At 39.0% G+C, this 25,427-nt stretch overlaps 2 protein-coding genes across 5 annotated transcripts; one reads left to right on the top strand and one right to left on the bottom strand.

Moving 5' to 3' along the window:
* Window positions 1–5,284: 5,284 nt before the first annotated feature.
* LOC124863359 (ankyrin repeat domain-containing protein 40-like) lies at window positions 5,285–12,478 on the bottom strand. Its single transcript, XM_047357708.1, has 6 exons — window positions 12,222–12,478; window positions 11,939–12,086; window positions 9,124–9,272; window positions 8,322–8,969; window positions 7,864–8,045; window positions 5,285–7,374 (listed from the first exon to the last, which is right to left on the bottom strand). The coding sequence occupies exons 2-6, from the start codon at window positions 12,070–12,072 to the stop codon at window positions 7,231–7,233; spliced, it is 1,257 nt and encodes a 418-aa protein (XP_047213664.1). The 5' UTR covers window positions 12,073–12,086; window positions 12,222–12,478; the 3' UTR covers window positions 5,285–7,230.
* A 2,700-nt stretch (window positions 12,479–15,178) lies between these two features.
* Window positions 15,179–23,214, top strand: LOC124863437 (luc7-like protein 3). 4 transcript variants are annotated; one of them, XR_007037132.1, is made up of 12 exons: window positions 15,179–15,412; window positions 16,662–16,728; window positions 16,816–16,855; window positions 16,944–17,088; window positions 17,197–17,271; window positions 18,585–18,689; window positions 18,930–19,091; window positions 19,199–19,554; window positions 19,854–20,068; window positions 20,907–21,109; window positions 22,599–22,684; window positions 22,803–23,214. XR_007037132.1 is itself a non-coding variant. In XM_047357807.1 (11 exons), the coding sequence occupies exons 1-10, from the start codon at window positions 15,314–15,316 to the stop codon at window positions 21,074–21,076; spliced, it is 1,434 nt and encodes a 477-aa protein (XP_047213763.1). In that variant the 5' UTR covers window positions 15,179–15,313; the 3' UTR covers window positions 21,077–21,109; window positions 22,599–23,214. The 4 variants fall into 4 exon arrangements, 2 of the variants coding, with proteins under 2 accessions (XP_047213763.1, XP_047213761.1); XR_007037131.1 differs by having other exon boundaries at window positions 20,907–22,684; XM_047357807.1 differs by having other exon boundaries at window positions 22,599–23,214.
* Window positions 23,215–25,427: the final 2,213 nt, after the last annotated feature.

Raw genomic sequence — 25,427 nt, 5'->3', positions numbered from 1 at the left:
GCATTATGCCCACATTTCTACACACAAATAAATGCATTTTTGGTAAACGATTAGTGCCAAAATCCTCATAGTTCCAACTCCCCTACTAAAGAAATAATAGAAACATCCTTTTAATAAGTGAGGACCCTGTAAAAGTCATGAAAAAACCTGAACAGGATATCATATTTCATGCCAACGACTGGTGTTCCACATGGCGGAAAAAGAAAAAATCCGCTCCCATCTAGCAATTCAACAATGTTTGTTCCAGCCCTTATAAACATGTGTCTGTTGAGCAGCTGCATGACATAAAAGCGGCATTCGATTACCACATAAAACTTTGTTTTTTCAGCCCTGTCCTCTCTTAATCAACAGTGATTTCTATATTACTTCTTTCCCACAAGAGTTGGATTTTTGGCGCTAATAGTTTGCCATACAGAGTAATGAATTTGCACATACAAACAGAAGAAAACTTGCTAATTTATCAGTTCTTTAGTGGGAGTATAGCCCCGCTGCATTTTTATTTCCTCAAAAATGAAAAATATTATTATTATTTGATTCAATTCTACTACAAAATCTGCAACAGAAGTTTCTAAAATATTTTTTTAGATGTTCTATAGCAGTCAACAATATAGTAGTACTGACACCATCTGCTGATACCACAATATTGACATGGAAGAAGTCACAGGTAGTGTTAATAATGGTGTTCTTCCCCAAAAGGCGTTTCCTGGAAGAGAAGGCTTCAAAACAAACAGCTGGTGGTGAATGCCTTAGTTTGTTTAGAACAAAAAGGAACATGAGTTTGCCAAAATGTCTTTATACACCATTCTGTAAAAAGTATTTACCCTCTTAAAAACTTCTGCTGTTTTTGCATTTTTGTCACATTTAAATGTTTCAGACCATCAAACCAATTTGTATATTGGACAGATGAGATAATCCAATCCAATACAAAAAGCTATTTATCAATGAGGGTATCATTTACTAAGGGGAAAAAAAAGCTGTCTAAACCCACTTTTCCTTTTGTAAAAACGTAATCACACTACTTGATAAATGAGGTAACTGTGATCAGCCACATTATTTGGAAAGCTGAGTTCAATTTCACCATACAAATTCAAGTCTAATTACCGCTGAACCTGTAGAATCAAGAAATCATTTAAATAGAACGAGATGAGAAACATCTTTCAGTCTAGAAAGGGTCAAAAATTCATTTCAAAGAGCAAGAAAAGACCCAACTTATATTTGCTAAAAAACATTTTTGAGGATTAAGAAGTCATTCAGGAAAATATTCTGATGAGACAAAAGAGGAACATCATGGAAGGTGTGCTTCCATGATGCTTTTGCTACATCTGTACAACTTGCTGTGATTGAAGGTAACATAAACTCTGCTCTCTACAAGAAAATCTTGAAGGAGAATGACTGTCTATCAGTTTGTGTCCTTAAGCTAAGCATATGTGGATTATGCAGCAGGACTATGCAAAGCACATGAGCAAATCCACCTCTGAATTGCTCAAAATAACCAAAATAGATTTTATGGAGTTTCCGAGACCTTACAAGGATAAGCAGGGATATACAATAAATTGAATAAATGAATAGATGGAAGGCTTAGGAGTGGCTTAGCTAAAGTTTAGACTTAAATCGTATTGAGATGATATGGTGTGATCTTAAACAGGCCATTTGTGCTCAGATTCTCTCCAGTATGGATAAAATTAAAACAAATTAGCCTTAGACTCAATGGCAGGTATAATGCGACTCAAATTTTTGATGTCAGTTTTTAGGTTTTCAGGCTGGTTTGGATATGTAGTTTTCATTTAATAAATTAAATCATTATTGGAAAAAAAGCATTTTGTATTATCTTTGTCTGACATCACAATTTGTTTGATAGTCTGAAACATACAAATATAACACTGCAAATTCAGCAGAAATTTGTAAGGGGGTGGGAAAGCGTTTTCAAAGAACTGTATGTTAATAGTTTAAAACTGAAAATTTGTTACTGTGTGCTTCCCAAGCTAAACCCCTGCAGCTTCTTATGAGGCCCAATGCTCTTCAGGCCAAACCCTGCAGTCTCTGTCTGGTCCCTGTTGTCTGTGAGGGAATTTAAACAGACTAGAAATCTATGGACGTAAAAAGGAAGTATAGGATCAACAGCAAAGAGGGTAAAATCTGTTTATATAGCTGTTGATACAACTCAGTGTCAGGGATTTCATTCCCGGAAAGTAGAACTGCTCACAAACATACAAGCTCAATTGGTTGCAAATGTGCAAACACAGTCAAGATGTTTTCACTGTCTATTCACCCACTTGGCCCCCCACCCCCAACCTTAACCTTCACCCCTCAAGACTCTGCATTCCCAGCATTGTCAGCACTGAGGCTACAGGGCATGTGGCATATTGAATCAAGCTACATGCAGGACCCCATGCAGGGGCCGCTCTATCAGTCCTTCAGTCATGTATTGTCTGCAATCAGACCTTGACTTTGACCTTCTTTCCACTGCCTCACCATGTTTGTGAGCCATTGCAGCTCACACATTGAGTGTATTCCGTGTTTACTACAGTTTCATAATCAGGATTATTCTGTAGTTAATACCTGTTCAAGAATTTCCCATTTAAAATGCCTTGCAAAGGCTATCATGATCTCTGAACCACATTTTGTACACATTTTGCAACTGCAAAGTACTTGTATTTAGATTTTATGAGAAGCAGAAGATTTTAGGAGACCAGCACAGAGTAGTGCAAAACTGTGGAGAAGGAAAAACATACATTTGTTTTGTTTTTGATACAAAAAAAAAAAATGTGTGGTGTGCATTTATATTCATTCCCCTTTAGTCAATAATTTGTAGCACTATATTTCCCTGTAATTAGAACTGCAACTATTTTGGGGCCACTAGCAGCTTTGCACATCTGAAGACTTTATTCCTCATTTTTGTTTGCAAAAAGCTCAAACTCAGTATGACTGGATATGGAGCATCTGTGAAAATCAACTTTCAAGACAAATTCAGATTCCCACGCAGGTTTGGACTTTGACTGGGCCATTCTTCCACATGAATATGCTTTGCTCTGAACCATTCTATTGTAGCCCAAGCTGCATGTTTTGGGTTTTTGTGCTGCTGGAAGGTGACACTCATCCACATCTAACATCTAACTGGTTTTCTTGCTATATTGCCCAGCATTTTACTCCATCCATTTCTGACCCCGATGTAGTAAAGGATCCCCATAGCATGATGCTACCACCACCATATTTCCCCAAGGAGATGGTGTGTTCAGCGTTATGCCGAGAATTAGTTTTCCACTGTAAAGATAATCATTTAGTTTTGTTCTCATCTGATTGAAAACTACACAGGACGTCTTATAGCTTTCATTCAAAAGAATATTTTTATTCAAGCTTTCTTCAAAGGCCAGATGTGTTGAGCATGGGCCTAAAGGCTGTCCTGTCAGCAGATTATAATAGCACCTGAGTTTAAGATTTTTTGTTGTTTACCATTATCTGCTGCTCCTTCCAAATTCATTTGTTAAACTGTGTTGACAAAAAGATAAAAGACAGGCTCATATTTTTTTTAAGTTAATTGACTTTATAGCTCAGTCTGTCCTGCTTGGTCTTCTATATATGTTTTTTTTAGATATTTAAATAGACTTTAGCTAGGTGTAAGATTGACTTTTTTTACAAATTAAATACATATATCACAATATTTGTCAAAACTGAACTCTATATTTGTTTTTACTGTGATTCAAATATTGGCGCTTAAAAATAAGTAGCTCTATATTGTTAAGCCTGTTAGAGAATGGCCCAAACAACGCTTAGGAACAGAGGCACTAATGTCACCTTGTGCCTCCAGTTCGAAAATGTTCTCAAGGGTTCCTGACCACACAGATCCTCAGCTTCCCCTGCCAGTGTTGGAGGTCCGTAAAGCTGGTTCAGGACAATGAAGGTGTTATTGCTGCTCATGTTAAGCTTATTACACGGTCTCGACATGTCCAACCACAGCGGGGCTATAGGCTTATCCCCCAGCCTAGTCTAGACATGCAACAGAACACAGCAAGGACTGTGGACTTGCATGCAGGAATACATGCATGTAAATGTATAGATTCTTATTGCCAATCATGGCTTTGTCCTTTTGTATGAAGCCACACTTACAACTTTCTGTGTAATATTTGTGCTCTGCACATTGCGGCGCCTGGACATCTGGTCACCGCATGAACACTGTTGGGTTCATTTCACAGATACAGCAGTGACAATGTGACCATAAAGTAGGTGTTGTTTGTGTTCTTTAAATCAGAGAAGGAACATAACAAAACCTTAGGAGCATTACAGGATAACACAACAGTGGTTTGTTGTGCAAAGGCATGCGACCAGTGATAAACATGTAGGCCACACCGCAGCTGGAAATATTTCTGCAGTTCAACAAATTTCTTCTGTGTTCAGCAGTCCTTCAAAATAACTATGAACCCAGTAGCTTCATGTGAGCCTGCTGGACATATTCCCGAAATGTCACCTTATAATGAACCATAAGTAATTACAATATTCTGGAAACCACCAAGGCTGATCATAAACTCTTCAGTTCTTCAATTTCACCTCAAATCTAGCGCCAGCTGTTTGGAACCTAATTGGGTGTTCTAATAGGACAATGGTGCCAAACAGGACTATAAACTGATTTCAGAATGGATAAGGGAGCCTAATATACAGCTCTGTAAAGACCCCGACATCAACCCTATTGAAAAAGTACAGACCCAGGTCCATAACCAAGGGACTGATCTATCCATCTATAATATACACTGATAAAAAGAATTAAATGAACATTTTTAAAATCCTGCTGGATATCCATACTGATATGGAATGAGTAATGTGTTAGGAATAAAAGGATGCCACATCTGCACTTTTTTTACCTATATGATCAAATTTGCCCTTGTGTTTATTAAGAATTCACAGTATAATTAAACCTTAATCTTGTTCTTAAAATAATTTATAGTGTATGTTTCATTATCAGTTCACCCTGAAAAAAATAAAGGTTCAAATGCAATATTTAAAGTTCAAAATTAAACTGAATTGATACTGAAGATCAATGTGTGTTTGAACTAATTAACTTAAAAAATGTAAGGTCGTTTGACCAAATCCCCGCAAAGCTGCCAAAGTTTACAATGTTGTCAGGAGTTACTCAAATATTAATAGTTTAACTTCTGGCATTATGCAAACAAGCCATTACAAACAGAACCGTTTTATATGTTGCTATAGGCTGCTCTCAGCAGCAAAAGCATAAGAAGATGAAGATAAGGCACATGGTTAATTTTAAATAAAAGATGAGGAAAAGGGATTGCTCGATTTAACATGCTTTATCAAAGAACAGAGGTTTCCAGAACAAAAACACATTTTTAACAGTGCCTATTATTAGTTTGTTTGTACATGTATACAGGTCCTACTGTATATAAAAATATCAGACTCTGGATGCATAGGTTAATTTCAACTGTATTCTGGTTTTTGAAATAATGCGCAACCAACAAACACAACGTAGGCATCCCCTTTCCACAAAAGATCATTTCGTTTTTAAAAAAAATGCAAAGTTCTCCCAGGCAGCAACATTTATTTGTTATTCTGGCATGACTACTCTTAAAAGTTCTCCTGCTCTTCTTACTGAAAACAAATTCCTCTTCCTTCACGTCGTCCTCCAACAAAAGCCTTTCGGTACTTTCCATCATCAGCGATAAACTCCTGCAAAACTGTAGATTTGTTTTCTGACACAAACGAAACAGGCCTAGCTGGTTAAAAACGATACACACACATTACTTAAGCTTAAATAAAAACAAAGAGTTAGAGGCTCAGAGCATTAAACTCTCACCACAAGGTAAGACGCTGATTGTAAGACATGTTTAGTGTCCACTTACTGCACTTTAAATACGAACCCCAGTAACATGTTAACATGAGCAGCATAAACAACACCGCCATCTAATACAAGAGTAGGTCTTTTTCAGCAAACAACTATTTGCCGACAGTGTTGATATTCTTTGAGTCAACGTCTGAGTGAATTGTCGAGCTATAAAAAGCGTCAAAGGCAAATGTTAGTTCTGAAATAATGGTTCAAAAACAGAATTGCACAGTGGCTCTGAATAGCAAACCGTTAATTATGATAGATATTGATATTAAGTGTGGTCTTTAACTGTTTTAACAAAGCTACATTCTCTTCTAAAGCAGTGATAGGTTTGTTACTGACATTAGCGTCTTTGCTGGCTAGTTCAGTGGTTTTTTTTTTTTTTTTGGTCTCGATTCTCATCAACATTAAACAAACTGGCAGCGACGGAAAACGTTTCTAACACCATTCTTGATTTAAAACGTTTAAGTTGTACTCAGACGGAGGGCAAGATATGCCTCAGCTCTATCAGCGAAGACTAACATGACAAAAAACTAAAACATGGCGCTCGCGTCACATTTGCCGGCAGCTGAACATAAAGAGGAAGAAGCGATGTAGTGTTACGCCCGAGAGGAAAACATAGTTCCTGTGTTATTCCTAACCACAGTGTAAAGCTGAAGGATTTTCAAAAACAGGAAAGTGAAGATTTCCTAAACTCTCTCCATCCATGAGGGGACAGAGATGAAAAGATACTTATATTGGCAGCCAATTTGAAAGGTTAAAGGATATGAGATAAACTTTGCTTTACTTTGGATAATAACATACTGTCTGTGAGAAGACACTATAGTTTACGCAAAGAGCATGTGTGCACAACCAAGACTATTTGATATCACTAAATAGATCATTTTGTCAGAAACTACGGCTGCTGTGTGGTCCACTGTGCTGCAACTTGTCCTGCATGGCGGTCGGGTGGTGATCTGATTAGAAAGAGTTACATTAATCCTTTCTGATGTCTTGTTGGCCAATTTTCCTGAAGTCCAGAGCCAGAATAAAAACTTGTCCTTATAAGGCCATTGCAGAGTCCAGCCCATTAGGAAGACAGGCCAACGTCCCCCTCTGTTGACCCACTTGAGCCTTGGCACAGGCAAGTGGGAGAGCGTGATAAAGAGGGTCAAACATTTTGCACATATTTGAGGATACCATGCATCAGCTTTCGCTTGGAACTGATTTGGGTACAGTAAAGCAGCAAAAGGCCCAGAAGAGGACAGAAGGAGGACAATAGCTAGAGCTGAACAAACAAACCCCAGCTGGAATATTAGTAAAACATCAAAGCTGGAACAAAGGAGCTGGGCGGGGCGACTATCTGAGGGAAGCTACAGTAGCCCGTCATCATCAGCGACACCTCTGGATTTGCGGTGACTTCAGTAAGTGAGGCGAGAAGCCTTCATGTTGTAGCAGGGTCTGTCTGTTAGGCTTCCCGTCCCAGAGAAAAGAGACATGCCTTCTGCTTTCTCCAACACAACCTCCAGCTCCTGAAAGTCCTGCAGCCGAGCCACGTCCTTGTCCTGAACAGGAAAGACAAATCACCTGAAATAAACTCATATTCCACAACATATTTTCATTTTACATGTAATAGTCCTTACTAAAAAAAAGGCAGTTCCACCAGGCCATTTTTTGTCAAGGAAGCTAATGATTCATTTGAAAACTAGTTCAATGTGATTCTGGTGATCTAAAGGCTGTAATATTTATCACAACTGGGCTAATTTTCCCATCCGTTAACCTCAGCATGACCATGTAACTGCTAGTCTAAAACAAGCACTGCCAAACCTCAAGGTTTACAGAAATGTTTCAGAGATAAATGCAATGTTGCGTAAGCTTCAGAAATACAGTCCTCATTGGGCTATCATGGATTATTTTTCGTACAAATGTTGGTTTTTTCTTTAAAAACATCTCTAGTTTTTTATTTTGAATTTAACGTTAACACAAAAAATGAACATTTCCAACTGGACACAAGCTACAAGAGAACATGACACTGTACGATACATCTGCTGTACCTTTCTTAACAAGGTGTTTGGCAGCTTGCGGATCTTCTCCACGTGCTCAGCACTGATGTCCAACTCACGGCAGCAGACTCTCAGAAGGGAACGATAGGTGAGCTCCTGACGATCCAGTTCTACTTCAATGAAGTCGTTCTCCCGTGCATTTGGGTTTTGAATACGAACCTTCAGAACCAACTCTGAAAGAAAAGAGCAGGAGCTACTTCTTGGTTACAAATACAATGTGGCTTATTTAATAAAAGTAATAGGATCTCAGAATAACTGAGGCATTTACACAGAAAGCTTTCTCGTTAGACCAGATTAACTTCTTTGCATGCTTGTCTCTTTTGGAGGGGGTCTTAGTTCACACTCACTAAAAGCCTTTTCTGGTTTAACAAGATGGATGGGCTTTTTGTAATGGCTATATTTATATAAACTCTAAACAACAGAAGCAGTATGATTTATATTTAACCCACCTTGTACATTGACAGGAAAGGTGCTTGTGAAAAACAAAGGCTGAAAAGCTGGCATGGGCCCATTCGCCTGGTTGTAGCTCAGATGCTGTGAAACAGACTGTTGTCTGCTTATAGTGGGGGTCGTGCTGGCCACCGGAGCTTGGACCTGGCTCCCACTGTTGCCAGACAAGCCTGGACGGGGCGAGGTCAATGGAGGTGAACTCACAGTACCATTGTGGGCCACCATTTGAGAGTAGTCGGCATGGTTGACCAGATGAGGCTCGACTGAGAGGTCCATAGGCACTGTGTGATTAACAACAGTGTGACTGTGGGTCGAGGCCATGCTGGGTGACACGCCGTTTTGCTCAGACACAGGAATGAATTCAACAGCTGGAGCTTGGCTGTGATTGACGATAGGGTTTGTTGGAGGAGCGGGCCCATCGGAGACCAGGCTCTGGGGTTTCTGGAGCTCATCGGTTGAGGAAAGCGAGGCTGAATCACTCTGTGTGTCTTCGGTGTAGTCTCTCGAGCCGTTCTGTGTGAGGTGCTGGTTTTGGAGGATCTCTGACTTATTGTCCATCTTAGAATACATGAAGGGCGGGTTGGACAGGTAATTTGGAATGATTGGCAACTCGGGCTCCTTGACATCAGGCACTTCCTCCACCTCAACTGTTGAAGAGCACAGATGATAATTAATTATAAAAGGGTTAACATAGTGACAAAAACAGTCCTTTCATAAACAGATTTAGACAAATAATACCCACAGAACATGCCTAAAATTGAATGTGACAGAAACAACAAGTACATTAAAAAAAAGATATACCTCCCAAGAGTCGCTTGATCTCTGGCTTAGACGTAAGCTGAGAGGCGAGCTCCTCTTTAGCCGTGAGGATTTCTTTGTCCGCTCCCCAACTGAGTAAGTAGGACACTATGTGCTTATGGTTCCTCTTGCAAGCCCAGTGCAAGCATGTCCTGGTGGAAGGATTGGAGAAGCAACACTGTTTTTACTATTCACCCTCTATAGCTTCTTTATTATACAGTTTATGAAGATAATCTGTCTACATTTATCATGTCTGACAACAGCTCAGTGTGACATTTTAAAATCAAACCTGCTGCTGGTATAAACTGAAATAAGCTATCGTTTAATTTACATTGATTTAAATGTACTATGGTTTAATTCAAATTTCAAATGTGTTGTAATTCCAACCCTTCTCTCTATACAGGAAAAATGTAGTAGCTCAAGTTTCGTTAACATGTTATGCTCCATAAAAATCTAAACTGGACAGATGATTTTAATTTTGTTTTAAGTGAAATTTTCTAATCCTTTGAGATTATTGGTAAACTTTGTGATGTTTACCAGAAGTGCTTAATAATTCTTTTGCAGGCTGATTTATCCATATATTTTATATTGTAATATAGCAATGGGAGCTTCTCTTTTATTGGTAAGGTTTTTTTATTTGCAGTTTGTTCATAAAGAATCCGCTTTTTATTTCAGATCCTGACGTTATTTATTTATTTATTTATTTATTTATATATTTATTTTATTTGCAAACTTCATGTCTTCAGGCAAGTATTTAGATTTAGATTAACAGTAATACGTGCAATCGTAACAGAAAGATAAATACCTATATCTTCCTCCAATGTCTCAAAGATTAATTAAATTAATTAAAGCATCATGAATTTTTCATTTGAAATGGGAGGCCTTATTATTAAACATTTATAACAAAATTGCAAAAATGTGAGAAATAAAATTACAGTTGGGCTGTTTTTTGGGGTCTACTGCATGAATATTTACATTTTCTTTTAGACTGTTTAATTTTATTCTGTCTATGGTATATTTATTTAATCTAATTCTTTAATTCATTAAAACAAAAATGAATATCATATTATAGCTTCATTATACATAGTTTTATATTTCAAGCATTCATTTTTGTTAATCTTGATGATTATGTATTACAGCCAATGAGAGCCCTAAACTTAGTTTCTCAGATAATCAGAAAATTGCAGAAGACCCATAAAAGATACTTTTAATACAGAAATATTATCTTATGGCCATGCTATGGACTACACAACCATGGCAAGGACAGCTGATTTAACAGTTGCCCAACACAGAAATTCACATCCTGCACAAGGAGGGCTAGCCACAAAAGTTCATTGTAAAGGAGCCGGCTGTGTACAGGTTTCTGTGTTGTGTTCAAGCTCATTATTGGAAAGCAGAGGGGAAGGAAAAGGTGTGGCAGAAAAATGTGCACAAACAACAGGGATACTTGCAGCCTTGACAGGATTGTGAAGCAAAGCAAATGTAAGAGTTTGGGGGGAGATTTAAAAGGGATTGACTGCGGCTGGACTACGCATTTCAAGAGCCTCCACACACACACACACACACACACACACACACGCACGCACACACACGTTTCCAGGATACGGGCCTTAACTGTTGCATCCCTTGCGTTAAGCCACTTTGGTACCACAAACAACATAATAAGTGTCTTACCAGGCTAAAAACAAAAAGAACTCTACTGTTGCTCAGTGGTTGAAAGTCCTCTTTTAAAAGTTTATTTTGCATTTCATGTACAAATTAAGGTCCTAGAGATAGAAAGGCGAGACACAGAACTCAAATGGCTTGAGGTCCAGGGTGAGGTTTTTAGTTGGCGAAGTTTTTGGGAGTAGCATCATCTGCTGTTGTTGGTCCACTGTGTTTTCTGAAGTCCAAACAGTGCAGCCAACTACCAGGAAATTTTAAGAGCACATCATGCCCGTCTCTGTGGACAAGCTTTATGGAAATGCCGCTTTCACTTTAGGAAAGGAGTTAGCACCTGCCCTCACTGCCAAAGAACCAATAGCTAGTATATTGCTGTGTTTATTACTGCGCTTGACTGCCCAGGAAACCCGTCTGGCTGAAACCCCATAGAGTAACTATGGAGCATAGGCAAAAGGAAAATGAGAGACAACAAGCCCAACAACACAGAAGGCCGTTTATTAATGCAAGCTGCGCTTTAACACCTCAGCAGAGCCAGAGGCTGATTGCATCCATGATGTTGTAATTCATGCATGGATACACTTGTCAGAATGCTGTAATCAAACTTAATGAACAAAATCATCATAATACTATGTTTTCATTGGCTGCAAGCTACAATCATTGCAATTAACAGACTGTGTGCATAATAAATATATAAACACATAAATATATATTCACAAGTTTTATTTTTGGATTTAAAGTGCTGAAATAAATTACATGCTCGATCATCTAGTTTACTGAAATGCGCCTGTAAGTACATTTGATCTAGCTATGGTCAGAGCCCCTATGACGTTTTTTTCTCGCCTGCACGTACTTTTAGGATTTGTTGTAATTATATTGTGGTTTTACAGTGACAAATAAAAACAACTCAATTTGAAGTCATGAATCATCATGAAAGCAACAATGAGTCTGTCTGACCACCGTCATGCGGAGTGATAAAAGGCATTCTGAACGGGGCAAGCCTGACTGGTCAACAGGCTTCTGGTCGCCTAATAGGATAATCATGTTTATCCCTGCACCGACGCACTTGGCTCAGAGGCTCCTACGAGCCTTTTAATCGGTGAAGCTAAACACTCGAAAAGTCAGACACAAACTGTGATGATTCACTGGAAACACTCACCAACCGTTGATCTCGTTCTGTGAGTTAACATTTACCCCACTTTCAACCAGCGAACGCACTTCGTCGATATCTCCGATGGCAGACGCTTCTCTCAGTCGCTCCTGCAATTCTTTATCCAACGAAGTCGTGGACATTTTGGCACAGACAGTTAGCGGAGTGAGACCATAGGACAGCACAAAAGGCTGGCCAATTAGTTGGCTTTACACTGACAGTAACGTATTAATGTCCACGCAGGTCCGCCGACAGACAGTCCAGCTAATATTAGCTAATCGGCTAACCTTACCTACTAGTGGCTAGCTTGACAGGGGCTGCTAGCTTGAGGCAACAAATAGCTTCGGCTAACGTAACTTCGTTTTGAAGAGCTATCCAGCGTCTCAGACTGGAGTTCAACCCTCAACATTTAAATATGCTGTTAGTTCATATAGTACCACTCACTGTACCCAGCCCGGGTCATTCAGTCAGACAGCAGTGACGGCGTTCCGTCAGTATGCTGTCAGTCTCAAACACCACCGCCTCGTCGGAGGGGTTAGGATGTGACAACAGTTTGGACACAGTTAGTTTAGTTCCGCCTTGTAAAGTTTTAGCTCAAAATACAATTTTATTGTTGCCTTACCCTTTATAAACTATTTGTACACTACATGTTGTCTACTTAACAAATAATATTGATTTTAAAACCAAAACCGGTTAAATTAGCCTATTAAACTACACGTGTAGCTGTCTTGTTTTAACACTTAATGAAATAAATAGTAAATTATTTTAAATAAAACCAATATGTGTATATTACGGTTTCTTGTTTTCAAACTAATAAAGTCACTCCAGCCATTAAGAATTTAGAAAAGTTATGTCATTCTGTTTATGTTTAGCTTTGTGATCATAGTGTTTATCAATATAGGTCAAGGTAATAGGGGTGGTGTTAACTAAGCTGCGCCAGTAACCTAACCCTAACCTAACCCTATCCTTTGAGGCTGAGTCCAATCACCCTAAGAAGGAAGCTAATTTCAGTCACCACTAGCATAGATCTGAAATACTAATTAATATATAATGTTTAGATTTTTTTTATTTATTTATTTTTTGCTAATTCTGGAAACCTGATCATTGCCTTATATAATATATTATAAAATGATCGGACTAACAGCAGTCAAGCAATGGATTTCAGTATTCCAGAGGAAAAAATTACAAATGGTCTTTATGTATTATCTTTATTGATAAACCTTACTAGAGGCAATATGAAAAAGGAAACATGCCTAGCACTTTGAAGGTGCGCCAAAAAGAGATGGATTGTGTAAAACAGGTAAATTACCAAATAAGCAAACTCTAACCAGGCAGGGGCACAATGGGATTAGAGATACAGAATAGACATAAAAGAATATAATAAAAATGTCATCAAGCACAGTTTGACATAAAAGTGATTAAAAAAAAACATAGTTCAAAGCAATTACCAAAACTACTTAAATGAAAACATGATTAGGACACTTGAAGACAAGCCTGAACTTTAGATTAGGGCTAAACTGACCAAAAGAAAAGAAAATGAACATGACACAAAACGGACTCAAATGGTAAACAAAATTAAAGACTTCAAAACATAGGACAAACAAATATATATATTTGTTTGTCCTATACATATATATATATTATTATTATTATTATTATTAATAAACAAAAAATAATAATAATGGCTACATGTTTTGTACGTCTGCCATGGCCCTTTACAGAAACTGAAGATTTGCATACAGTACACTGAAAAAGTATTTGCCATTTACAGAGTTCAGTTTTTGAATTTTGTCTCACCTAAATATTTAGGGTCAACAACCCAATCTAAATACCAGAAAAAACCTGTTTTCAAATGAGGATTCTATTCATTGGGGGAAAACAGTTGTCTGAACTAGCCTGGCCATATATGAAAAAGTAATTTCTCCCTAAACATAATAGTTGGTTGTGCCATCAATGGTGGCAACAAGTGCAATCAAATGTATTGGGCTATTAGTCTTTGGTGGAGGAACTTTGTTTAGTCTGTTAAGTTTAGACTTTGACAAGTCTATTTCATAACCTTCGTTTTGTTTTTTGACTAGTCAGAGGTGGACTTACGGGTGTGTTTTGGATCGCTGTCATTGCATATCCAGCATGCATTAAGCTTAAGGTCCCAAACTAAAGGTCAGAAATGTTTCTTGAGGATTTTAGGGCTGATATGTAATTCATGGTTCCATCATTTATGGCAAATCTTCAAGGTACCCAAGTAGCAAAAAAGTCCAGTATAATCACACTATAATAACCATGTTTGACTGTCAATATGATGTTATTTGTCTGTTTTACACAAGATGTGAGAGGACGCACGCCTTCTAAAAAGTTCAATGTTTGTCTCGATAATCAACACGAGGTTTCCCAAAAGTCTTCAAGATTGTGAAGATGTTTTTTTTTATTTTTTGCATATGGAACTCTTCCATGGATGCCATTTTTGTCCAGTCTATTTATTTCATATTGTTGAAGCACGAACACCGACTTTAACTGTGGTTCCTTTATGAAGGAGTCGTTGATGCATTCTTGGAGTAACTTTTTCCTGGAAAGGTTTGCCATTGTTCCAAGTTTTCTCCATTAATGTATTGTAATGTCAGTTATTGGTTCTTCAGGCTATCAGAATGGCCTTCAGAATTATTATTTTTTCTATCCTTGTAACTGAACACCTACCTTGTTTTATCAAGTGCTTTAAGGTGGCATTTCTTGTAAATTACCACTACAAAATTGAACTAACAGGGCAGCAATTGCTCTAAGTAGGCATGGGGTGGAGCATAGAGTAATGCTGTTCTGCCCCTCCCCACCTATTGATACTCACTGCCAGCCAGCTGGCTGAAAGAAGGTTACTTGTCTTTTCCGTTACTTACAAATTTGTAACAAAACGAACAAAAAATAGCATGTTTTGGAAATATTTTCAGGTTGGTTACCTGAGCAGATAGCTTGATCAATTAAACACCTAATATAGGCTTGTGTCTATAACAGTGATCTCGAAACAAATCACCATAAAGGCCAACATTATCAAGTTGGAAGTCCTCACGGGCCACAAAATGTTTGTATAGTGAAAACATATTGTATTGAACTGTGTAGTTTTATTTTTTTTATTTTCTTTCACCTGCGCAGCAATAAACTGAACAGGCAATAGTTGATTGAAGACTATTGCTTGTAACTGTGGGAGTCAACGCTGCAGCGGATTTGCATCCGGTTCAGACTGACGTCTTTCGTACATGAGTCGTGAGCGGGCGTTGTTGCCACAGCGTCTGCCATTTTGGTTAGAACTACTTTGTCTGGTACTTGGCATAAATAGGCTTTTCGGGATAGAGAGATATACTGTTATACTGCGAAAGAAGGCAACGCTGTTCCAACAAAATGCTGTCTGCAGCCCAGTTACTCGATGAGTTAATGGGCCGAGACAGAAACTTGGCCCCTGATGAGAAACGGTCCAACGTACGATGGGACAACGAGAGCGTAAGTTAGCATTGTAGCTAACGTTAGCTTCGGAGAAGTGATAAGCTAACATGCTTTAAGCAGCGTGTGGTATCTAATATGCTACATGACATTTGGGAGTCAAGTGCCTTCACCACCAGGAGTCTTCGCATCAGGCTTCATTTATAATATTTTAAAGAAGTCCTGGCGGACACTTTGCGGTGCAGGGACGCGTGTTAACGGAATTAACTTTAATTTGCTAACGGTTAAGCTAGGCCAACAGATCACAATGAAGGATGGCAACGCGTTTGTTAACAGCTGCTTTCAACAAAACTATAAAACAAATTTGATCGAGTGTAATATTTTTGGCTTTCTGTAGTGTGTAGATTAACACTTTAGGATACATGTAAATGTATCAAAATGCGTGTTGGTTTCACGTTTACCCCGCATGTACACTTGTTATAGCTGTGCTGTCCAAACTAGTACGTTCGCCAAAGTCTCATTAGAGTTGAGTCTCAATTATTTTCATCATTAAAATAACCTTCTAATGATGAGATCACTTCTGTAGTTTACAAAAAAAATAGATCTACATTGTTTTAAAGTGAACATTTAAAGGTAATTTGTTTCCCTCAATTTACACAGAAAGTCAATTTACAATGAAACCAGTTAAACGTTGTTACCCAAGTCACCGAAAATTCTTAGTTTCATTTTTCTTTAGATATTGACATGAAACTTCTTAAGAATAAATGTCAATTAATTGACTTGCTATAGTCCTTTATTCAGTAAAAGTGCCACATTCGTTACTGTAGAATACATTTTAATAACACAGCTGTAAAAACAGCAATTGAGAAAGTTGTGCCAGGAAGCAAAAAAGTATATTACAATTAGTTTGTTCTCCACTCATCTTTAGCTATATTAGATTAGTTATATTTCTCACTTCAGAAATCTGCTGATGCTTAGTCTCTTTGATATTTTGCCTTTAATAAAGTTAGAGACACATTCTTATTGTTAGAGAAATTTGATGCAAGTTACTGACTACTGAATAGATCCTGAGTGAAGTTAAACAAAACCAGCTACCTATTTTTTTAAAGCATTCCTTTACATGTTACTTTGTTTATTGAGTTGTACAGGTCAAAGGTGCTCACTTCTCATTCAGAATGCATGTAGTGAATGCATCGGTCATACTGAAATGCTCTTGAGCACAGTGTCGGAATGGTTTTTGACTTTAATGAAACCTTTGTCCTTTAATAAAGTACGGAAAAGGTGTTAATATTTCTGTTTTTCTGTTAAGGTCTGTCGATACTATCTGTGTGGCTTCTGTCCAGCTGAGCTATTCACAAACACACGCTCTGACTTGGGTAAGGATCTGTAAAACAGTATGATTTAATTCAGTACTAGATCTCATCTTTAGTATAGTATAATGAGCGATTTCTATTTTGTTGCAGGTCCTTGTGAGAAAATCCATGATGAAAATCTAAGGAAATTGTAAGTTCTACTTAAGATTTTACAATGTATTTTTCATTTTTTCCCCCATGTTATTGTTTTGGCCTGATACACTGCTTCTTCATCACAGGTATGAGAAAAGCTCTCGGTTTATGAAAGAAGGCTACGAGCGAGACTTCCTGCGGTATCTACAGTCTCTCCTGGCAGAAGTGGAGCGGCGGATTCGTAGAGGGCATGCTCGGCTTGCACTTTCCCAAGCTCAACAAAATGCCGGGGTTTGTAAATTTTTGTTTTTTCAAACCAGCATGCACGTTACCTATTGTGAAATCTCCAGAAAAACAAATGCATCATGTGTCTGATATATCGTGTTTTTATTCCCCCAGGGCCCTGGTCCATCTGGTAAGAATGAAGAGAAAGTAAAAGTTCTAACCGAGAAGATAGAAGACCTGGTAGTACAGGTTTGTAACTAATTTGTTGACAGTTATTGATATTTGTTTGAGATGTATTGGTCAGAATGTTGAGGATGATTTTATAATCTTTATATTTCAATATCTCAGTAATGCTTTTAGCAATATGATTTCTCTTTAAGAGATCAATTTTTCTCTCACATTTAATGCGCCCATCTATGTGCAGTAGTCATGGGAACTCTGGCTCCATTTAGAGAACCGGTTCCTTTGGTTCAACTTTTTTAAAAGAGCCAGCTCTTTCAGCTCCCTGAATGGCTCTTAAGATTTTTGTTGATTGAATTATTGCTCACATTAGCATGAATATACACACAAAATTAATTATTAGTTTAAAGTGCAACGCAACCCAGATCCTAGGAGACCCAGAGTCTTCTTATTGGTTTGAATCCAGTGTTTCATAAACCAAGCAACCACCAGTTAATAAATATACTAACAGTGAATACCATACTACAGAGCAACATTGATCAGACTCCATTAATTGTAGCAGCAGCCTCGCTCATGGTAGATGCTGGCCATACCCACTGTCAACTAGTCAGCCAATGTGTAAAACTGCTGACCCTCCACATGTCTGCTCGTGTAGACAGAGGCGACGATACGCATATTGTCCAATCACGTGTATATTTTTAAGAAAAAAAATTAAGAGGGCTCCAGTCGTTCACTTCAAAGAGCCGGCTCTAAGAGTCGTTTCGTTTGTGGCGACACATCACTAATGTTCAAACATATGCCTAAGCTTTAAAGGGGGTTCAGTTACACAGGCTGATAATCACTTCTTCTAAAAGGCTGCTGTTTCCAAATCTAAAATGTTTCATTACTGGCGTAGAGTGAATCCTTAAACAAGATAAAATGAAGCACATTTGCTTTTAACAGTTTTGACCTTCCTGTTATCTGCTGAAAGTCTCGTTCTCGCTGAAAATGGTGGACGTTTTGCCATGTCATAGAAAATTCAGTTTCTGACAACTGTGCTCCTTTTTTCATTTTAAAATCCCTCAATGGCTGTTTGAGTTTTTATCCTGCAGTAACTACTTCCACACCAAAGAATGTTGTTGTAGAGCTTAGTATTGTTGTACGTTCACGTCATCTGTTATATTTTACATAAATGTCTGCTAAAGTTAGTAAAAACGGCACAATGCAATGTATATATTTTTTGTGTGTTCCTTTTTTATTTCACAGTTGTAATTTACATAAGAACTTGCATTAAAATAAATCGTTGTTTGATGAAATCCTAAAGTCTAAAACAGAATTTTTATAGATGACCAAGAATTCTTGTTTTCTGTGCCACTAAACTGCAACATGGCCCTTATTCTTAGATTGAGGAACTGGGGTCAGAGGGACGTGTTGAGGAAGCTCAGGGAATGATGAAGCTTGTGGAGCAGCTGAAGGAGGAGAGGGAGATGCTCAGCTCCACCCCCTCGGTGAGTCAGCTAACACCGGCTAATCGGCCTACTGACGCTTCTCAAGATAGTAGGTGCTGCTTGTGTAATACTGCTTGTTTGCAGTAATGAGTTAACCTATGTGTTCAAATACATCAATGTAAAATGGAAAAATGTGAAATATTCTTTCTTAAGACAAATGAAGGTGACTGGTTGAAAACCAGTTCTTTATTATGTTGTATGTTTTGATATGAGCTGAAACAAATCTGGTGTTTTCTTTAGACTATTGAGAGCTTTGCAGCTCAGGAGAAACAGATGGAGGTGTGTGAGGTGTGTGGGGCCTTCCTCATTGTGGGTGATGCACAATCCCGAGTGGATGACCACTTAATGGGCAAACAGCATATGGGCTACGCCAAGATCAAATCTACTGTAGAGGAGCTCAAGGTAACAGAATGGTTTATTTTGCATTTGTTTCTGAGAATTGCACATCTAAGATATTTAATGAGCGCTGTCTGACGTTGGCTTTTGCTCAATTGGGGATTCTTTCTCAGGAAAAACTCCGTCGTCGCTCTGAGGAACCTTCAGATGAAAGCCCTGCTCTCAAACGGGACAGAGAAGAGCGAGAGCGCGAGAGGGAGGAGAGGGAGAAGAAGCGCAAAGAGGAGGAGGAAAAGGAGAAGGAACGGGAAAAGGAGAAGGAACGCGAGAGAGAGCGGGAGCGTGAGAGGGAGCGAGACCGAGAACGGGAGCGCGATAGGGAGCGGGACCGGGACCGTGAGAGAAGAGCAAAGCGGAGCCACTCCAACAGTCGCCACTCCAGCCGAGCTTCAGACAAGAAACGGAGCAGATCCCGTGACCATCGGAGGTCTAGGAGCCGAGACCGGGATAGGGAACGTAAACGCAGCAGGTATGGCAGGTTTAATGATGCCTTTTCCAATTTTTTCAACTCAGTGTATATATGGGATTTAACATCCTAAAAAGGTTTTTAGCACAGTACTGCAGACGTTTTACCCAATCGCCAACTTCAAACTAGATTAATACAATTTGAATTTACAGCAATTCTGAAATAAAAAAATCTTTTTTTCTCTATAATTTTTTGCAGCATGAAGGAGCAGTTATTGTTAGGTCACAGTGAGAAAATTATAGTGAAACTTGCTTTAAACAAGCATCAGATTTTTTTCTTCAACTTTGTTCTTCTTTCTCTAGGAGCCACGACAGAGAGAGGAGGCGCAGTCGTGAGCGCACTGACAGAAAACGTCGCTCCCGCAGCCGCGACAGGAGGAGGTCGCGCAGCTCAGAGCGCAAGTCTCACCGCCACCGAAGCCGCAGCAAGGACAGAGAAAAAGACAGGGACCGGGATAGAGAAAGAAACAGAGACAAAGGAAGGGAGAAAGACAAAGAGCGGTCATCAAAAGACAAAGGTAAGAACTTGTTTTCCTCAGCTTCTTATAAGTGTCTAGGATGTTCTTCAAACTTTGACATTTTGTCATGTTACAACCACAAATGCAAGTTTAACGTTTTGGGATTGAAAGTGAGTGCAACAAAAGCAGTTCACATCTGTGAATTGAAAGGAAAATGATTCAAACATGGAAGCTTTTGCTCTGGTCAAGTAAACCTAAAATGTAACTTGGCCAGCATGCAAAAGGAAATGAGTGGTGCAATTCCCACTGTTAAACACGGTGGGGGCAGCTTCATGGTGTGGAGATGTTTTTCTTCAGCCGGGACATGGAGATCTGGTTGTTAATGGAAACATACTTGTAGCTTAATGCAGGTAGATTCTGACAGAAAACCTGTTATAGACTGCAAAAGTGTTAAGGCCCTAAACATATAGCAAGCAGTACATTAGGATGGTTTAGATCAAAGCACATTTGCATGTTAGAATGAATGGCCCAGTCAAAGTCCAGCCCTAAACCTCATTGAGACTTTGTGGGAAGACTGTTCACCATCCAGTCTAACTGAGCTGGAGCTGTTTTGCACATAAGAATGATCATACATTTTAATCTCTAAAGGTGCCAATCTGGTTGCGATATACTCCAGTGGGCTTATAGATGTAACATGTGGAACTGAATATAATGATGCATGCCACACATTTCTAGTTTAAATCTGTAAAACAAAATAAAATGACCATTTATCACTTTCCTTCTACTTCATAATTATGTGCTATATTGGTCTATCACATAATATCCAAAGGCTTTTTGATTTGCACTTGTAAAAAGTGTTAAGCTTATGAATGCATAAACATTTGTAATGTTTTTTCAGACCATACAGCGACAGAGGAGAAGAGCAGCTCTAAGAAAGAAAGTGATGCAGCCACCATTAAAGCTTCGTCGGAGCCGGAACCCATGCTGACCGAGGCTGCCTCCTCCTCCCCTCTGCTTAACGGCCAGCAAGAGCTCCTCCAATCTGAAGGTGACACTCAGTCCAATTAAAACTGATCTGATAGGACCTCAGATCAGGCTCAGGTAAGTGCGTCCTCCTCTTCACTCCCCCTGGCTCTCGACCTACCCTTTCACACTCTCTCCCCTTTCCTTCAAGCCTCCTACCTCCCTTTCCCCTCCCTTTCCGCCCCTTCCGTTTCCCACCTTGGTTATGTTTAGTTCAATGCCTATGATTTTTGTCATATATACTATATCCAAATATCTTTATCCTGTTTTTGATTAGTGCATCGTAAGTATGCACTGAAGATGAAGGACTAGGCCTGATGAATGAGAAGAAAGTAGAAAACATTCACACAAAGCCAAGAGGGAAAGGCCAGTGTAGCCCTGAGCAAACATGCCCAGAGGTACCCCTCGTTTTGTATCAGTTTTTGATCCTTATAGATGTTTTATTTCACTTTGTGGAAGAAATAACAGAAAACAGTTATCCAGTCAAATTTTCTCTAGCTGTATATACATGTTTTTACTTTTTATGAAATTATATTTCTTACTTTAAACAGGAAAACATAGTAATTGCTTTTTTTTTCATCCAGGGAGGAAGTTAAGTAGCTGTGTTTCTACATGTTAACATGTAATCCTGGGAAACTTGCCCAAACGCATGTGTAAACACAACGTTTTCATATTGAAGCTGTAACGTGAAGATCAAATGCCATGGATTTATTCTCCAGCTTACTGTGCCTGATAATGCCATGCACTGTGTTTTTCTTTGGGGGGGGGGGGGTTGTAGCTCCTGGGGGGGGTCTTAATGACACTAACTGGAGGTGTAGGGTTTATCGGATGAATTGCAGCTGACTTCTATACCTCACACAGCGTTGGTGTTGTGAGCGAGACCACATGAGAAAAAGGGCAAATTAAAAATCTTGGATACTCTGACTGTCAAACTGTGCAGGTACTCACCCCAGGTACTCCTTTCTCTACCCACATCCATTTCTGAATGCTGTTGCCTGTCTGAAAAACAAGTAGCTACATCTTTAGAACATGTATCCACTGTTAATTGTCTGCTTTGCTTCTGTATTTGGCAACATGTTGGGGGAAGAAGAGTTATTTGAATGAATTCTGAGATGTAGACAACCTTGATATCCTTTTGCCATTGGCTGAAATTGTCACTGACATGTCCACAGTATTATTATTATGGCTCTAATTATGCTACATGTCAGGCACATTTCCACTCTGGTGAAAGGAATAGTTTTTTGGTTTGTCACTAGTTTTAAAATATTGCAAAGTTTGTAGATGTAAAGCAGGTAAAATATACCAAAGTTAGATGAGAAAAACATGACATTAAAATTGTCAAATGCATTCAAAACCTGGAACTTTTAATGCCAAAGTATAAAAAAAGTTTTTTTTTTTTTTTTGCCTTATTCTCTGTTAATATGACCTACATTTCCCCCCCCACGAACAAATTAATACATTTGACCAGCAGATAAACTATTGCCTGCATAGCTGGCCATCTTTGCTATAAGCCCATGTTGCTGGGACCTTTGCTAACGTTGGACATTGTGGCCGTTTTGCTCTGCAGGGGAAGCTGGAATATCTTGTTGGAGGAAGAAGCTGAAGAGCACGCCCACCTTTACCCTGAACCTGACTCCACTGCCTATAAACAAGGTGAACCACAAATGTGTAGGGGTTATTTAATAAATAACCAAAAAATGTCTATATCTAAATGAGAGAGGGTTATTAATACATTGTTTTTGTTGTTCTGTTATTGGCTGGATAAATGCAGTTGTGGTTCATCTGATATACATCTGATTTACTGGGATAGAAGGCACCCAGATATCACCTGGAATACTTAGGAAAAGTTCTTAATGGGCTTTTGTTTTGTTTTGTTATAAATTTTTACACATCCTATGTTTCCTGGCATTTAGTGAAAATAAAAACAGTGCTCGTGGTTTGTATTTGTCAGGGTCTACATCTTTTCCTGACCTTCTTTTTTAAAACCTCAATTAAAAGCGTATGTACAATGTATGATCCTTGGCAGGGAGTGTTTCTTTTCTCCTCCAATTAAAGCTCTTGTCCCATAAATGTAAAATATTCTGATTTAATTATGATCTGAAGCTTTTCATTATTTGAGATTTGTTTAATCTTCGCCTTGCTTTCGATGTAAATGTCATATTGAATTAAAAAGTGAAATCTTGTCTTTTGTTTTTTTTGTGATGTTTTTCTACATTTAAGAGATTGATTTTTAGCTTCCTGTTTAAATGAAAATACATCTCATTTTTTTCATATGAAAGCAGAAAACATATTTGAAGTTGCAATATTTTAAGCTCCATCCACTATCACAACCAGAGGGATAGTGGATCCAGTTACTTAAAGCTGATAAAGAAGACTGACTGTTCTAGAGTATCTTGAGATGATTCTGCAAAGAAGGGTTCTTCTTACAATGATTATATTGGGACAGCTCTGAGTATCCTCTTCATGAGACTAACACAATAGAGCGTTTCTTGCCAGAGGTTCAGATGTGCTGCAACACAGACTGCTACAGGAAGTCCTTTTTGCCCACAGCCGTCGCCATCTTTGGAGAACCTTAGATAGGAGTTACTACAACATTTTCTTTTGGGATTATGAAAGAGTCCCAAATGAGATGTTTTTCCAGCACTCATGATTTTTGAGCCCATCTCTGCTCCTCAAAGCTGTGTGGTTTTCAAATAATTTTCACGTGTCTTTTCAGGCTTGGGAGAGATCTTTCAATGTTGACAGCAATGTTCGCCATCACAGCATACGGTTTCTTATTGAGGGGCCTGCTTGGTCAGCAATCTGTAGATGTTTTTCAAACATTTACCTAAACCGCAAAACCTTTTCGGAGCTATATTGCCCCAATTATCAGTCTTCCAAAGTGTTGGTGCTCAAATTTCAATGTCTTGTCAAGTCTGAATTGCATTATTTGTTGTGGCACCATGTTTTTCAGAAATGTAAGCCTTGTACTTCGATTAGCATTAGCATTGGCTGTCAGTAAGCCTGTTGCTCACACTTGCTGAGTTTTTCTACTTCCAACTAAAGAAATTCAGAGGAACAGGTTTATTTGCTTTGAATTAGGGTTTCATTTAGCAGCAAAGATGCTAACCTTTGGTCTTCTAACATAAACACCTTTTAGCATCATGTAAAGCAGATCTCCAAATAAAATCTAGAGACAGTGAATATTATTGTGAAACACTGGAAATTAAGACTAGCCTAAAAAACTCAAGCAAAAGGATTGCCAGCAAGATTAAATTCCTAAGCAGGCAACAAGGGTATTGCCAAATGAAAGATTTTCTACTTAACTGCATGGTTTTCAATCTGCTAGACTAGTCTTTTCCACACTTTTCAGCTATCTGGTCTTCCTCATAAGTTTTGATTAATTGCTGTCACATATTGCTAACTGGTGCAATTATTACTGTTTTTGAAAGAGGTTATTTACTAGTAGCTGTGGCAGAGCAACAGTCATGAGTTACATGCTGCTGAATCTCTGTACTTGAATCATTATTTAAAAAGGCATGTTCAAAATAATAGTAAAATACTCTGCTCAAATAAATAAAGGGAACACTTAAACAACACAATATAACTCCCAAGTAAATCAAACTTCTGTGAAATCAAACTGTCCACTTAGGAAGCAACACTGATTGACAATCAGTTTCACAGCTGTTGGGTAAATGGAAAAAACAGGGGGAAATCTTTGGCGATTAGCAAGACACACTCAATAAAGGAGAGGTTCTGCAGGTGGGGACCACAGACCACTTCTCAGTACCTTTGCTTTCTGGCTGATGTTTTGGTCACTTTTGAATGTTGGTGGTGCTTTCACACTCCTGGTAGCATGAGACGGACTCTACAACCCACACAAGTGGCTCAGATAGTGCAGCTCATCCAGGATGGCACATCAATGTGAGCTGTGGCAAGGAGGTTTGCTGCATCTGTCAGCGTAGTGTCCAGAGCCTGGAGGCGCTACCAGGAGACAGGCCAGTACACCAGGAGACGTGGAGGAGGCCATAGGAGGTCAACAACCCAGCAGCAGGACCTCTACCTCCGCCTTTGTGCAAGGAGGAACAGGAGGAGCACTGCCAGAACCCTGCAAAATGACCTCCAGCAGGCCACAAATGTGCATGTGTCTGCACAAACGGTGAGAAACTGACTCCATGAGGATGGTATGAGGGCCCGACGTCCACAAATGGGGGTTGTGCTCACAGCCCAACACCGTGCAGGACGCTTGGCATTTGCCAGAGAACACCAGGATTGGCAAATTTGCGCCCTGAGCTCTTCACAGATGAAAGCAGGTTCACACTGAGACATGTGACAGACGTGACAGAGTCTGGAGACACCGTGGAGAGTGATCTGCTGCCTGCAACATCCTTCAGCATGACCGGTTTGGCAGTGGGTC

This window comes from Girardinichthys multiradiatus, chromosome X (genome assembly GCF_021462225.1).
Source record: "Girardinichthys multiradiatus isolate DD_20200921_A chromosome X, DD_fGirMul_XY1, whole genome shotgun sequence".
Taxonomy (NCBI): domain Eukaryota; kingdom Metazoa; phylum Chordata; class Actinopteri; order Cyprinodontiformes; family Goodeidae; genus Girardinichthys; species Girardinichthys multiradiatus.
The sequence above is the reverse complement of the archived record's forward strand: the minus strand, read 5'-3'. Positions and strand labels throughout refer to the sequence as shown.

Excerpts from the sequence above, each read along its gene's own strand:
- LOC124863359 (XM_047357708.1), bottom strand. The coding sequence starts at position 12,072 with ATGTCCACGACTTCGTTGGATAAAGAATTGCAGGAGCGACTGAGAGAA. Across the intron at positions 9,273-11,938 it reads CAGAACGAGATCAACGGTTG|GACATGCTTGCACTGGGCTT; the intron begins GTGAGTGTTTCC and ends TCCTTCCACCAG. Across the intron at positions 8,970-9,123 it reads GATCAAGCGACTCTTGGGAG|TTGAGGTGGAGGAAGTGCCT; the intron begins GTATATCTTTTT and ends GCTCTTCAACAG.
- LOC124863437 (XM_047357807.1), top strand. The coding sequence starts at position 15,314 with ATGCTGTCTGCAGCCCAGTTACTCGATGAGTTAATGGGCCGAGACAGA. Across the intron at positions 16,729-16,815 it reads AAACACACGCTCTGACTTGG|GTCCTTGTGAGAAAATCCAT; the intron begins GTAAGGATCTGT and ends ATTTTGTTGCAG. Across the intron at positions 19,092-19,198 it reads CTACTGTAGAGGAGCTCAAG|GAAAAACTCCGTCGTCGCTC; the intron begins GTAACAGAATGG and ends ATTCTTTCTCAG.